The 16868-nt window shown below is 36.2% G+C and overlaps 1 protein-coding gene across 5 annotated transcripts in view; it reads right to left on the reverse strand.

Annotated features, from left to right (window-relative positions):
* kiaa0586 (KIAA0586 ortholog) overlaps positions 1 to 16868 on the reverse strand; it is a 108647-nt gene that overhangs the window by 58640 nt on the left and 33139 nt on the right. For all 5 annotated transcript variants that reach the window (XM_042743270.1, XM_042743269.1, XM_042743265.1 and 2 more), the window contains 3 exons: positions 9886 to 10090; positions 9226 to 9336; positions 6444 to 6667 (listed from right to left, as the gene is read on the reverse strand). In XM_042743270.1, the coding sequence (XP_042599204.1) occupies positions 6444 to 6667; positions 9226 to 9336; positions 9886 to 10090 (540 nt within the window). The remainder of the gene's footprint in view (positions 1 to 6443; positions 6668 to 9225; positions 9337 to 9885; positions 10091 to 16868) is intronic.

The following is a 16868-nucleotide window of genomic DNA, read 5'->3' on the forward strand; positions in this document are numbered from 1 at the left end:
ATACTAATAAATTAATAACAAACTATTATTAAATACAAATAAACACATACCAATTAAATACATAATAATTAGAAAAACATAATTATAGTTATCATTAATACCATATATTTATTAAATAGATATAAAATATAAAAATATTTTTGAAATAATTAAAAGGAGAAAAGGATATTTTAAAAATAAAATTCAAACTATTTAAAAAATATACAATTAATTATCTAGATATTTATCTTAAATATCTACACATAATATCTATAATCTATATAACATCTATATTATTATTATTATCATCATTTTCATAATTAATATAGATCTAAACAAATAAAAAACATTTTAAATAATTGAAAAAGAACAACACACACACACACACACACCCACACTTTTTTATATATATATATATATCTTTTTAATCACGCGCACACACACACACACACAATTAATAAAATAAAAAACAATTAAATAATAAGAACATACATAAAATATATGTATAATTATAATATTGAAAAAAAATAAGAATAATTATTATTAACTTATTTTTATTAAAACTAATTATTAAATATGACAATATTAAAATATTTGTAAAATAATAAGAAAATAGAAAAAATATTATTATCTTTATTATTATTATTAACATCTGCTAATGTAGTCATATTCTCTAACTGACAAGTCAGTTAATGGATAATCCATTTGTATTATATTAAGAAAATAGAAAAAATATTATTAGCTTTTTCCACAAAATTAATGGATACTCTTTTCGATCCAATGTATAAGTGCAATTAGGAAGAGAGTTTGGATTGTGGGTTGATAGATATTACACACAGTGCAGCATAAAGGGAGGCCTCCCAATGGAGCCAGAGGCCAGAGCCTGGTGGAGATGCTGATGAGAGAAAAGTGTCAGAGCGGTGCAGATTCTGAGCCTGGGCTGAGACCTACAACAGCTGGCCATGGAAAAAAAAAACACAAAGAGAATGAAGCTCTACTGATCCTTACCCAACATCCAGTGGACCCTGTCCACAAACACAGACACAAAGAGTTAGCCACAGAAAAACAGAGGACACAAGGACTCACTGATCCACGGACACACACAGCTGCCCGCAAAATCTCACAAGCCGCTCTCGACACAAACAGCCTCTCAGATGAAGGCCCTGGCTGCCCATAAAAGCCCTGTCACAGCGCGACGCATCCCGTGTGTCTGCTGAGCGTCTGCCGTGTGATGGATTCACCTAATCAGATGATGCTTGAAGACACTTGTGATTCCAAATGGAGCACAATTGATTCAAGCAGCGAGAATGACCTTCAATTAACCTCTTTTGACTACCCGTCATTTTCTTCACCGTTCTTCAACTGAGCCCCTTTAAACTCCTTATTATCCAGTAAATTTGGGCTTCTCGGGAGGGGAAAAAGTGGAAAATGAGCCGTAAAGACTATTTAGCACCTCGCTTTATTCACATTCCCTCCGCAAAAAAAACTGAGAAATTCATGAGAGATCTGGAGAGAACGAAATGAGCGCATGTAACAACTCTTAGAGGCTCCAGAAAGAGATAAAAGAAGCCTCTATCAATGCTGATGGGCAAATATCAGAATAAGAGTTATGAGTGTACCGTATAGAGTTGAAATAGTTTTATTTAAAAGCTGGTTTGCTACAAATTTTACGCTACCAAAAATGACAGATAAAATATTTAAAAAATATCTATCTATAAAGCAATTTTTAATCAGGCACCAAAAAAATTTTTTTTTGCATATGTAGGCATATTTTTTTTCTCTTGAACATGAGAGCGAGATTAAATGATGACAAAATTTTGATTTTCAGAATTTTTGGGTGGACATTTTTTTTTTAAAGAAATTAATATTTTATTCTGCAAAGACACATTAATTTAATTAAAATTCCTTCAAAAAAGTTTTCCATTTCAAATAATTGACCTTTCTACTCAATCTAAAACAAAATGCATCACAATTTCCAAAAAAAATAAAAAATAAAACATAAATCGTAATAACATCACAATATTACAGCACTTACTGTATTTTTAAATCAAATAAAAGCAGCCTTGATGAGCATAAGAGACTTTCAAAAACATTTAAAGATTTTACAGAAATGATGCACTGGCAACACAAACACATAAAACCACTGGTACTATATTGCTAAAGTACAGTAAGATCAAAAGCGAATAAAAACAGAAGCGGAACCATTTCAAAGCGAAATACTCTACACAATATCTGTATAACTGTCTAGAAATCAATGACTTCAGCAGACATCAAACCCAAACACTTGGTCCCCGATGAATGATAAAAGCACATAATCTCTGAGGTTAATAATGGATGTAATTCTCAAGGTAATTACCAGAATCATCAAGTGCTCTTTGAGGAGCAGTTGACACAACTACCAATTACATAACTCGATAATACAACCGTCTTTTCACTTGAAAGTTATGATGTAAGATGATCCAGGTTGAACTCCAAGCCTCAGCCACTGACAGAAGGAAGCCATAACTATTATGAGCGGAGACGGCAGGAAACATCAAGAAAAGTCAGTTCGAAGCAGCGAGAGGAGTGATAAATCTCACTACTGACTCCGAAAGCCAAAGTCTCCGCCATCTGTTGAATTATGCAACAGCCTTCATGAGATTTTCAGTACATGGGATAATTACAATTACAAAGTCATTGAAACTCAAACTGAGAAAATATTGCCTTTACCCAAGTGTGAGGTGTAACTTTTTCGGAGGGGGGTTGCGGCGCATAATGAAGGAGTATAAAAAGAGATCTGAAAGTTTCACGTTTGCAAATGCCCTCATTAATATTTCACCGCGATGGATGGCGGGAATAAAATCGAACTTCAGACTCGTTTTGCAGTGTCACTTCCTCAAATGAATGAATCCATCAAGCCCTGTGCATAAAGCACGACGTGAAGCGCTCTCTCACTGCGGCGCGGGCTAAAACTGTGAACGGAGGAGAGCAGAACAGCATCTGGCACCTCAATCCCTGCGACCTTTCAGCTGAGGAAAAGATCAAAGCCATTAGAGCAGGGAGAGGCAGCCGCATCAATCAGCGCGCTTGTGTTTTCATGCACACGCGGGGCTGATTGCGCCTGCCATTTTGGAGACAATTAACATTGAGGCTGACATTTTGGTTGAGGAGTTGGGATACTGAGACGGGTTTGAGAGGTGTCGGAGGGGGACAAATAGCAGACCCCACCGGTGTTGTGCTGCAGTGAAGCTTTCAGCTTAAAACTAAAGCACAGTGTCAACAAAACAAACAGGACAAAATCATTTCATGTAAATACAGAACACATTTGACAATCAGTGTTATGTATTTAATATTTAAAACGATATTAAAATACTGATTAGATTTAGATATGATACTGTTGATATGTAAGTTTATATTTGGTCATTTATCAGCCATATCAAATGATATAAATATATTTAAAATATGTCAGCTAAAAACTATGCCTCCAAATTAACAGAAGCGCTAGCTTTCCCCTCTCAGTTATAATATAATATAATCATCATCATCATCATCATCATCACCACCATCAACAACAACAAAAAACATTACCATCATTATTATTAGCAAATGAGACACAAACATGCTAATAATAATTGATTATTATTATTATTAGTGCTTATTATCAGCAATAGCAACAACAACCAATGTTGTTATTATAAATAGCACACTGAAATGTATTATTGTTGATATTATTTTTTATTTATTATAGTTTTTTTTTTACTGAAATGTATTATTGTTGATATTATTTTTTATTTATTATTGTTTTTTTTTTAAAATTAAATAATTATTATAATTTTTTATGATTATTATTTTATTTTTATTATTATTAGCAAATTAGATATCCAGAAATTGCTGAAATTGTTGTTATTGAGAATGATGACGATAACAGCAACAACAACAACAACAACAACAATAATAATAATAATAATAATAATAAATTTTTTTTTTATTGTTAGTTATCCAGAAATATATTTTTTATGGTCATCATCAATTAAACCACTTATTGCTGTTGTTATTATTATTATTATTAATAATAATAATAATAATAAAAAACAACAACAACAATAAATAAATAAATAAATAATAAATATTATCTATTTAAAAAGAAACACTGTGTCACAATTCGCTGCCGGAAGGAACGCAGGAGAGGCGGAGAAGCGTTAAACACAGGGGAAAATCCACAACAGGAACGAGGAATGACACACAAACATAACTTGGTAGACCCCACAGAGACAGACTGCACAGACTAGGACTTAAATACTGGAGCAAATGAAGATAATTAATGACACACCTGGACCAAATAACACAATCAAACAAGAGGGAAAACACACACAGAGTCCATGGGCGTGACACCCTGTGTTTCAAAAACTCATTTTCAATTTGGAAATCAGGTTTTGTTCATGTCAGCTTGAATGCTGTTGTTGTTAAAGCAATAGGAGTCACAAATTCAACATTCTACTAAATTTGTCACGCTGACAATTTAATTTGTAATTATCAAATTTGTACTAAATTAGAAAAAAGGTAAAACTGAAGCATTTTCACTAGTGGCCTCAGACGTTTGTAGCCCAGTGTGTATCAGTCGACCACTAATTACAATACTGTAAAATATTTGGCTATCAAACGGTTCCCTGTGATCTTTCCAGCACTGACGTTGCTCTGAGCCTGAGGTAAGAGCGAGAACACTGCTGTTCTTTCTGCTCTCACAGCCTCCGCATCATTATAACAGACAGCAGTCCTGGGGCGGCCTTCTCCATTTCAGTTTTTAAACTGCTGCTTTAGCACTCTGCCGCTGCCACGTCTCTATCTCTCTGTATCTCTGGAAATGTGCATGATGTGGGCAGCGACTACGGCTCGTGGTGTATCACAAGCCATTAGCTGCTCTGTGCCTGGGGGATCTGGGGTAATGTCACATTGAGAGCAGGCAGAATGGTAAGATTGAGTCTGACCTCCTGCTATAAAGCGTTACTCCTCTCTGACAGACTCTATCCCAGCAAACACATCCCTCTCACCGCTTCGCCTGGCTCTGAGTGTTATGCGTTTTAAAAGCTGCAAACAAATGCGCACTCATAATTCACAGTGACATAATCTCCTGGTGGAGTCTATACCGACGACACCACGCTGTGACCGAGGTGACTGCACTGACCTGAATATGAAAGTGTCATACCTAAACTCATTTCAAAATGTGGTTATTTTTTTTTCTGTGAAACACAAAAGAAGACATTTCACACAGGCTTTTTCCATACCAAAAAATACTGTCATTATTTACTCTCAACCTCATGTTGACCAGAAAAAAATATGATGCATACATATATAGATCTTTATGGTTTTATATTAAAATGACATTTTCATAGTGTTTTTTTTTTTTGCTTTTTGCATATTTAATTACTAATCACCTATCACACTGTAACAGAATTAAAATGTTATTGTTTATATAGATAGATAGATAGATAGATAGATAGATAGATAGATAGATAGATAGAGTTAGATAGATAGATAGATAGATAGAAAGATAGTTAGATAGATAGATGATAGATAGATAGATAGATAGAGTTTAGATAGATAGATAGATAGATAGATAGATAGATAGATAGAGTTAGATAGATAGACAGATAGATAGATAGATAGACATAGATAGATAGATAGATAGATAGATAGATAGATAGTTATTATATAGATAGATAGATAGATAGATAGATTGGTTGTTAGATTTTTTAATTTTTTAAGGGTTTGTTCTGTGAAAGATAGATCTAAACATTTTTAAAGAGTTAAAGGGTTGTTATGTGTTTGTTTTGGATAGATTTTGTTTTTGATTTTAATTTTTAGTTGAACTATTCCATTTTAGGAACTTTAATATAATGTTCTGTGTGGGGTTTAATGTGATGGCAGAGCTGTTAACCTCAGGTGGTAGCATGCCCTGCTCTCAGAGGTGATGTTACGGGGGGAATATATTGAGATGGAGCGTCGCTTTGACAGCATCTGGGTAGAGGCCTCCTCTGACAGATGCCAATCACGGTGATGGTTCCGTTTGGCTTCGCCCTTTCCTGCCTGGAGTGTGCTCTGAGGCCAGCTGTCAATCAAAATCGCATATCGGCTCACCGCCTCAGCATGGCCAAACTTTCAGAGGCATGAAAACATGCAGAAGTTCACCAGCAGCGCTCTCAGAGGCACAGGGAAATTTGCTACAGCGCTACACTTTACGACTAGCAATTTCTTCTGCTGGATTTTCCCCTGATGTCCACACTCATACTCATGAGAAATCGAAAATAAAAGAAAAAAAGACTACCCTTTACAGAAAAAGCACTGTGGCAGTACTGTTTCGGTGATCACTGTATTCTTGTACAATGGCATTTAAATGAAACGGTAAACAAAAAAATGACCAATACCATCAAGGTAGTGTCCATACTGTACAATATTTTGCTACTTTTGTGTACAAGGACATATCATACCTGTTTTTCGACAGTGCCTCTAACTGCGTGTGAAGCACCTCTCCATCTGTGGCTCTCAGAATGGTTTCCAGGTTTTCTTCCAGAACCTTCTTGCTCTGCCTCACCTGCCTCAGGACCAGTCCTGCATCCTCAAACATGGATGTGGGTGGCTGGATGCTCTTCAGAATGCTGGGTCTGTTTAAAGGAGCAGCCCTGATGGCAGTTGCATCAACCGGCTCTGGGGGCTGCGAGAGAGGAGGGAAGATTGAAAGATGTTGGATGCATTTAAATGACTGTGTATATTTTGAGGGGAAAAACAAACCGTCTTTGTGAGAGAATAAATATGATAAATATGTTTAATGGAATGCTGCTATGAGCCATTAGGGTGAGTGCTGCTGTTTTTTTCCAAAGGCGTTCGGAAGCATTTTCAGAGCTCAACGATCAGGATTTTTTTTTGTCTCACTCCAAAACAGATTTCATTCTTATTAAATAGCTGATTGGTGATATATATATATATATTACTAACATAATACAAAATAAATATTATTGTAATAATTAATTATAAATCATTAAGAAAATTTTTATTAAGATGTCTTTGCATTTATTTGATCAAAAATAAACTGAAATATTGTGAAATATTATTTATATTTTTTTAATAATTTTTTTTTTATGATTTATTTGATTTTATTTGATCAAAAATAAACTATATGTGTGTATACTGTGTATATTTATTATGTATATATAAATACACACACATGCATGTATATATTTAAGAAGAATATGTTATGTTTATATATTAAATATATTTATATATATATATAAATATAAGAATATAAATATATAAATGTATATACATGTAAAATTTTTCTAAATATATAATTTATGTGTGTGTATTTATATATACATAATAAATATACCCTGTACACATACATATATTATGTAAAACAAAACTTTTATTTTGGATGTGATTAATCGTGATTAATCATTTGACAGCCCTAGAAATATTATTACAATTTAAAATAACTGTTTTGACTATATTAATCTATTATAGAATGTGATTTATTCCTGTGATGCAAAGCTGCATTTTCAGCATCATGAGTTTTTAGTGTCACATGATCCTTTAAAAAATCATTCTAATACGCTGATTTGCTGCTCAAGAAACATTTCCCATATACTGCTTAATATTTTTGTTGAAACTTTGATTTATTTTAAGAATAGAAGTCAAAAGATAAGCATTTATTTCAAATAGAAATATTTCGTAACATCTTTACTCTCACTTTTGATTAAATTGATGCACCCCTGCTGAATAAAAGTGTTAATTCCTTTAAAAAACTAGAAATGTGCAAGTTCAAGATCAAATACAGGTGACTGCTGTACTAGCCCGGTGTAAATCTCGCCTGAACTGCTGCATCTTTCCCTGTAGTATACGTGTCACGTTCCTTCTCGAAAGTGGGCAGTCGAGGGTCCTTGGCTGTCTCTCCCTCTCATCCTCTCCTGAATATAAATCTGTCTGAGAGCTCCATAAATCCATTACATGAGCCGGCAGATGCAGCTCTGGCAGGCTCGCCTTGACGAGGGACTCTCTAACCTCAACCCTGTGCTCCTGTCAAACATTCAGCCACATCGGAGGCGCTAGAATACTATTAATCAGGAGCTTCGATAGATTTTCTTACAGCAGTACTTTCTGTTCTTATGATATACTGAGTGTTATTAAGCAAAAGAGGGCATGGGGGCACATCCGCAAGATGTTTACGAGATCTGCCAATTGTAGAGTAGAGTGAGTTCTATTTATCGATCTATCTATTACATTTAGATGTATATATATATATACAGTGTAACTATATGTATAACTATTATTTAGATCTGCATTTTAAATAACATTTTTTGTTATAAGAGACGATAAAAACAACATAAAATGCATATTTACTATTCCTTTCCTGGTAAAAAATTAATTCAATGAATTTGCCACAGCTGAATGTAAAATTTTTGACAAGCCAAACATGTAATTTATTTAAGCCATGAAATAAACTTCATTCTGTGAAACAAGTATACTGATCACGCAAAAAGCATTCAGAATGCATCCAGCTCATTTTATAATCACCCAAAAATCAGTTTCCCCCAAACAACATAACTCACTTCACTTAATATTTGTCGGATAAAAAATATCATTACCTTACTATTAAATCCACATAACTTGAATCTCCTGAAATTGAGGTCTGTCAAAAAATAACATGCACAATACACGGCAGTATTTACGTGAGGCACAGTCCAGGGAGTACACACCTTTTCTGGAAAACCCATATTACCGGATGTTTTGACTACATCATCGCCTTCTGAGAAGGAGAAAATAGCAGCATGACGGCTTTAGCATGCTGTCTGTTCGTATAAGTTTGTTCTTAAGACAGATGGACGCATGGACAGACAGACACATAAAAGTATAATGTATCATTTCTATAGTTCAACATTTTGAACGCATACAATTTGGAACCAAAATTGGTGGATGCAATTATTGACTCTGACAAAAAAAAAAAAAAAAAAAAAAGAAGAAACAATCTTAACAAAACGAATCCCGAAATTTGCTGTGGCTGCATTTGGGAGGGGCGCCGCACATTTATTCTGAAGCCCAGGTGTAAACGAGTGATAACACTGATTTATCGGAGCGGTCTCTGAATAACAGCAGGGCTGAAATTGCAGGATACAAAAGGTACAATTGTGTCATTCTGTTGTTGTGGATAGAAACTGCACAGAGGAGAAGGCTCGTAAACCTGGAACTGCAGAGGATGGGGTTGCCATGGGAACCTACCACGGAGACGGGGGTTGTGGAAGGAGGCAGGGCTTTGGCGGAGGGGGCGAGATGGCTGCTCCTGCTGTTCTGGGTCGACTTGGCATTCTGCACAGGAAACGCATCAGCAGTCTGGAAGGACAAGGACCGAGATGCAGAGTCTTAGTTGCAAACTACAAAATTAAGTTTGGACTTCACATATATGCAAAGAATACAGGCCAGCGAGTAATAATATGTACCAGCGGAAAAATTTTAGTACCTGTACAACACTTTTGTATTCGTAAAATGGCCTAAAAATTATGGGATATTGTGGACAGGCACATAATAGTTTGTAATGTGAGTGACATTCCACAAAAACTGGACAGACGGCAAGAATAGTGACTTGGCTGTCTCAGTTCGAGAGAGAGAGAGAGACAGAAAGAGAGAGAGAGACACTTCTCTGACAGCGGCCAGAGAGCATTCAAATCATTTAGATATAACTATGTATGGTTAGAGTATGTAGATGTGCAAAGCCACTTTTTAGTCATCGACCTGTTTGAGAATATCGACAAATTGGTAGAAGACAGCAATTCAAGATTTAATTGGTTTGGACAATGCCACTGCAGAGATCTATTCTAGTAACTAAACCCAAAGCAAGACTATCAGAGTGTGAAAGTTAGCATTGATTTCTGAAGCTCTCACCTGCAGTAGACTCCTCATCTCATTTTTAAGCCGCCCCAGATCCTGCAGCATCTCATTGGCTTTTTGCACAGCCGAGCTGGAAGACGCCACACATATATGTTCTGCCTGGTTCTCCTGTTTCTTTGGTGGCTTCATGAAAGCTGGCTCTTCTGGTTGTACACTTCCAGTAAAAGCAACAGATGTTTTAGGTGGCGTCTGGCTTTTCCTGAAACAATAAAGACAGCGAAAGATCAAATTCCCTCATACACAAAGCCAAATTCAGTATCATTTTTCAGCAAGCTTGATCAAACTGGGATGAAACATACAAATCAAATGTGTGTAGATCATTTATTTAATTGTTCTTATTAATTCATAAATAGACAAATTAGTTTTTTATATGTGTTTCATGAATGAGGTAACATTGCTTTGTGTAAATAATTAGTAAAAATATTGTTACATAAATTGTCATTTATAAATCAATGCAACATTTTATGATTTTTTTTTCAAACCAAGTTTCATTTTGCCTGTTTCAAAAGTGGCTGATGTTAAAGCCAATAATAAAATGAACTAATATAAAAGTAAACAAACACCACAAATATGCTGCAAATTAATGATTCTCATTATTAGAATTAAGGTTTAACACAATATTTAATCTTTTTATTACTAAATAAAGTGTAAAATCATGCATCGTAGCACAGCATGCAAGAACATTCAGTAAATGTAAGTTCAGCACAAAATGAAATGATCTTTCAGGTGTGTAAGGTGTATTCCTTTACTGTTTACAAAATGTTTACTTTAAATAAATTGAAACATGCTTGGAAAGTTCCCCAAATATTTAAAAAATGTTTAAATGTGAATTTTGTGTTTTATCTATTTATATATGAGAACTGCCACAATGTAACAATTAGATACCAGGTGATTATCTCAAAATTCCACACTTGTCAACCTATCGCTTAAGGATTCAGTGTACTTAAACTGCACTGTGTATTACCATATGGAGTTCAGCTAAAGGACACTGAGGTCGTCTACCAGTGACGTTCACCCTATTCATCCGAGGAGGATGAGCACGCACCCTGAAACGCTGCCGCAGGACGTCCATTAATGTGCCCTCTGTGTGCACTCCCCGCTGTCTGTCTGAACAGCTCAGTGTTTACACCACATTTCACATGAGCAGTATCAGGCGTTAAACCCAAATCAGCTCAGATTGAAGCTGAAATATGTATTTATACTGGCACGTCAGTATGCTGTAATGAAGGGGCCTGAGGGTCCTCAGCTGAAGGGGTTTATCGGGTTCCATCCAAGGGCTTTTAGTCTGGACTGTTTTCACAGTCTTGGGTTGCCAGCTCATCTAACGTTACTGTGAAGGCCATTTCTCCAACACTGCAGTGCTTGTCTAATGTTGCGGCAATTAATCACCCTCGGACGGGTTCAGTTTGCCAAGATCATGCTAACCAATTTAAAACGATACAAAAGACACTTTTTAGGCAGATCGCACTTACTTTCCTTGACATGCTGGGAGCAAAAGAGATTATTTAAACAGGATGTTAAAATCTGTTTGCTTGATGAGTGACTGCTGCAGGTTTGCAAATCTTATGAGGTGAATCACCAAAACAAGTCATATTTCACTTCAGAATGAAAAGGAAAATACATAAAACAAAGTTTGCATAAATAAAATGTCTGTATTTATGATCAATAAGATTTTTTTTGGAAAGTGCCATTATTTTTAAGACAGTTGAGCACACATTCTCTCTATCTCTCTATAAATACACACACACATACACTTACACATATATTTAATTCTTTTCATTTTTTCACCTGGAAATGCCCTTGACAATACTTGAGATTCAGCCCATGAAATTCTTCCTGTCTTCAGAGGCAGGATCAGTGTTGGTCTGAGAGCTAAATGTCGTCCTGTGGGTTAATATGGGTTTCGTGTTTCTCTGATTGCTTTTTCCCACAGGTTGGCTCTTACCTCCTTGGACAGGCTTTTTTTTTTAAAGACCCATGTTCTCTTTTAAAGCCACAGAGAGAAAGAAAACCTGTCATGTGAGAATGCACACCGAGGAAAATAAAGTGCTGAGCTTGATTACTTTATTTAGAGAGAGAAGCTGGTGGCACAACAAAGAGGAGAAGGAAATTCAAACAAGGAAGAGACGGCAAGGAATCACAAAGCATGAAAAAAAAATGAGAATGGACGAGAAGGAAACTGGAACAAGGAAGAAAATGAAATGAGATACAGAGAGACAAAGAGATAGAGAGAGAGGGACAGAAACTGCTCCCAGAGCTGCGTTCAAAACAAAGGTCAGAGCTGAAAGATAGACAGTTTCCAGTCTCAAGAGCTGGGCACATGGTGTGCAAAGAGTGTCGTCCAACGCCTACCTTCCCATCCGATATTACTAAGGCTCTGCAGCATGAAACCATTACCAAACATCTAAGCACTCGCTCTCATCAACACTCCGATGTGCACAGAAACGTATCTATTTACTCCACTTCACACACAGAGAGCCATTCATTCTGCCTGTGCACAAAGAACAGAAGGCAGAAGAATGTCAGGCAATTATGCATCGCAGGCACTGAGAGCGTGTTAAAGGAAACCGTGCAGGATAGCAAGTTCAGTCTTGCCCTGTGCAATATAAATAGGAATATGAGATCCTATCAAACAGAATAATGTCCTTTATTCATAGATTTAAAAAGAATATGAAACATTTGTGGTTCTTTTAACTTGCACAATCTGATAATGCTTAGATCTGAACAAACCTCTATTCGTAAGTAGCAAAGCTAATATGATGCATTAACGGTACCTCGGTTTGGAGAGCGATCCAAACTTAATGCAACATAGTGAAAAGGTGGCACAGAACTGCTACTGAAGTGGCATTTAGGTGTCTTTATACATATTATATAATGCTGCTCAGAGGTGGCATGAATGCATTTACACAGCAATTATAGTTGTCTATTGCACATTAAGGGTTGAAGTTGGTCAGAGAAGGCATAATTTAGTCTGGTTTTATGCAGCATTACGTCCTCACACAGAATTCTGAGCTGTGTAAACATGTACAAATGAATGAGGGACCAGAGCCATATAAAGACCAGAATATTATAGGCACTTGTGCCAGTAAGCAACCACCGAGGAACAACACCTAGTATCTTAACAACCACCCATAATACCCTAGCAACCACATAGCAATGCACTGGAAAACATCCATAACAACTTACATTGTGATTGTGAGTTATGCATATGCAACACTCACAGATTAAATGTTAAAACCTAGTTTTATTACTAGTTGCTAGTAATATTTTTGTCCACTCAAAGACAAAAGAAAGGCAACTGTTTTAAATAGGAATAACAGACTTAAAAAATAATAGATTAATACAAAATAAACTACTATTTTTAAATAAACAAACCAAAAACAATCAATAAAATAAGAACACCATATTATTTTTTTTATGTATAAAATAAATAAAATGCATGACTTATTAAAATACACGATTACTGATTTATTATTAAAATAAAAACATGTTTTTAAAATCATTTAACATTAAATTAATAAATAAAATTAATAAAAAATTGAAGAAAAATAATATAAATGAAAATTAAAAATAAAAATGCACTAAAATTAAAAACAATGACAGAAAACCAACCATGTAACCAAACCAGGTCAGTCTATAGCAGTCTACAATATATATAAAAAACTTGATTTCAGCTATTTATAAAAACATCTTGCTCATTCTGAATTACTGACAGACTATGCTTCCAAACATCACAGGTCTCATAAATTGCCCTTAAGTGACGGATACGATACAGACGAAACATCCGAAATCTCTCAGGGTTAACCGTCTGATGTTGAAAAGCCCATGTTAACCCGAGACAGTGTTGTGTTTGATCCACTGCTTGGCAACAGATGCACAACAGGCAGATGCATTAGACATCCGTCTCATCAGAGCAGCCTTTCTGTCCCCAGGTTTCATTTGCTAACAGGAAGCCAGGAAAGGAAACAGGTGCTTTTTTTGCCTTTTAGGGGCTTTGCAATAAATAAACATGAAGGCGAGAGCAGTGCTGCATGAGGCGGCAGTTGTCCTGATGTATTCCACACAGCACGCTTCCCTCAATCAGCCTTAAGATGCCACAAAAGGAGCTAATCCATTTGAAGAGGGAGATGTTGGGCTTTTTGATCTCGCTCAAATTGATTAGGGTGTAGATACGGAAAGGCAAGGAAGGAGAACGCCCTGCTAGAGGTCACGCGATGCTAATGTCTCCTTCAATGACGAGAAGAGATATTTCTGATTGTGGCGTTTAAAGAGCATCCGTGTTTGTGTGTACGTTGATAGGAATCGTTCTAAAATGAGCAAGGATGTCCCTTTGACGTGCTGCCTGACAGAATATGGATTTTTTGGAGGGTTGTTTGCGTGCCAATATGAAAACATAATCAATAGATGACACCTGTCAGATCGTCGGGAATAATACTTACACATTCCGAGTATTTTCCAACTTGAATATTGACTTTCTGTCAGCTGCAAGGGGAAAAGAGCGTCTTATCAAGGTGTGCCACATTTCGGTTTATTATCTAGATCTAGACATCACCTGAGGTTTAACTCGACGAGACGCCAAACCTCAAGCTTGGAGAATTTCTCTTTCTGAGTACTACAGAGAAAACGATTCATTATCCAAAAGCTGCAAAGCTTCGTACCAAAAATAGAACAAAGAACGAAAAAGAAGATGTGTTTTCCGCATCCGACCAATCAGAGCGCTCCTTGTCAGGCTTCATTTGTCTGTCACAGCAGATCTGGAGCAGGAACGAAAGGGGAAAAACCTCTTTCTGAATAGGTTAAAGCAGAGGGTGGAGGAAGGGCGAGGTTTTCCACTGTTCTCACCTCAATTCCTCAGGGAAAGCAACAGTGGGCTGCAGTAATGTGGCAGGAGGAAGCCGTAAGAGCTTCAAACGTGCGGTCTAGTGAAGAGATATTATTTGTGAGCACAAGAGTGAAATGTCAGGGGCAGGTGGGTTATTCACTGCAGTGCGGTGCAACTCACGCAGAGCGAGGGAGACCGGGGTGACAAAAAAACAACAACAACGGGGTTTCCGACTACTGAGTATATTTATAAAGGTGACCACGCAACGACAGACATAGTCATTATTTAACAAAATAGACAATTAAACAACTACAGGTTTGATGTTTAATTTTCAAGAAAACCAGTAAATAAAAAAGTCATATGAAGACAACATTTATACTGTACACAATTTATATTCTGCAAAAATATTAGTAGTTTGAACTAGTATGAGTAGTGCGTATTCCAAACCCTACAGTCTAGAAGAGGAAGACTATATTGAATACTATACGTACTGTATGACTGTACATGAGACTAATGCTGGATTTGTACTTGCATAGTACTCTTTACCATATTTTTATATAGCAGAAATAGTAAGAGTTTCAAATTCAGACTACACATACTAGCCTACATACTAAAAAAAAAAACAATAGTATGAGTGATACGGCAGTATACATTCTAAACCAATACAGTCTGGAAGAGGATGACTATGGCTGCATCTGCAATCGCATACTTCCCTACTATATAGTAGGGTGTAAAACAGTATTTGAGATGAGTAGTATGTCCGAAATCATAGTATTCAAAATAGTTGGTAAAAAGTATACAGATAACTTATTACTTCTGGCAAGATTCTAAAGTGCACATCTAAGGGACACCCAAAATCTAACCCTAACTCTACTATCCTTTGAGGCCACAGGAGAGGATTTAGTATTAGAAAAAAATAGTATGAGTAGTATGTTAGCATGCATCCACTAATATTTCCAATGCACTAGAAGCAATATCAGCTGATTTCAATATAAAATGTGATTAATTATTTGACTGTTTAAAACTTACCTAGAATAAATGTCATATGAGGTCGTGTCAACAGCAAAGCATAATACGGTTTAAAAAACTGCTGCATACTGAATTTGAGGTATACTGTACACTATATACTGCATACTATACAGTTGGTGTACTTCAGAACTAAGCTTGTTAAAATGATATAGAAACACAAACACACAAAATAAACAAACTACAGATGATTCTGGTTTAGAAAAGACCCATTGCATCCTACAAAAATCCACACAAGCACTCGAGCAACAGAGCATGACTATTTTTCTGTGCTGTACATTAGGCAACAGGACCCATCATCCATCATGCCGACCAGCGTCTACACAGCTGCTGGGTAAACCCCTGCTCATCTAAATGTCATCTCGCACACACAGACCCGAGCATCGCCGGCTCTCTCCACCAGACCAGCCGCAACAGATGTGGCCTCAGCCCTTGCTATTTAAATCGGGCCACCTGATGCCCGAGGCTTCGGCGGCACAGCATGGGTGAGCGCGGACCATCCACACCCATTTATCATGATTTGTACAGGGTGCCCTGCTTCCCTTAACACTCTTCATCTCATCCGCTTTTCGGATGATTATGATTTCAGAAGTGTAAATGTGCTCCAAATAGAAATGCTGCAGGAGAATCCTATCAAATAATTACAGATTTTATTTTAGGAGGATGTCAACTATGCATCTTCATTAGGGTTGAATTTTTAATCAGAGTAATTATAAATGATATTCTGATTATTATTATTATTTTTTTTTTTTTTGCATATGTCAATATTTGTTGGGAAAAGCCCCTATAGATAATTCTTGGTTGGCATGGTTTTATCACACCTTTTTTTCCCTATGTAATTAACTGCAAAATATGTACAAGGTAAATTGGTAGCCCTAATCTTTATAAATCTGGAATATTTGCTATAAAATTGCTCCTCTATAGTGGGGAACAGTGAGGGTTAAAGACCTGAATGTTGTGTCCAGCTCACTGTCAGTGTCCATAGAGCAGAAGCAGATGAAACTGGATATTCCGAATGGATATTTATTTCCTGTCCTCAAGAGATAGTGTAAGAAATCTTGGGAGAAACCTAGAAATGTAATTTAAAAGCAATTTTACAGGACAGAACACAGTTGGGCCTGAAGGAGAG

The sequence above is a fragment of the Cyprinus carpio genome, chromosome B17, assembly GCF_018340385.1.
Source record: "Cyprinus carpio isolate SPL01 chromosome B17, ASM1834038v1, whole genome shotgun sequence".
NCBI classification, from domain to species: domain Eukaryota; kingdom Metazoa; phylum Chordata; class Actinopteri; order Cypriniformes; family Cyprinidae; genus Cyprinus; species Cyprinus carpio.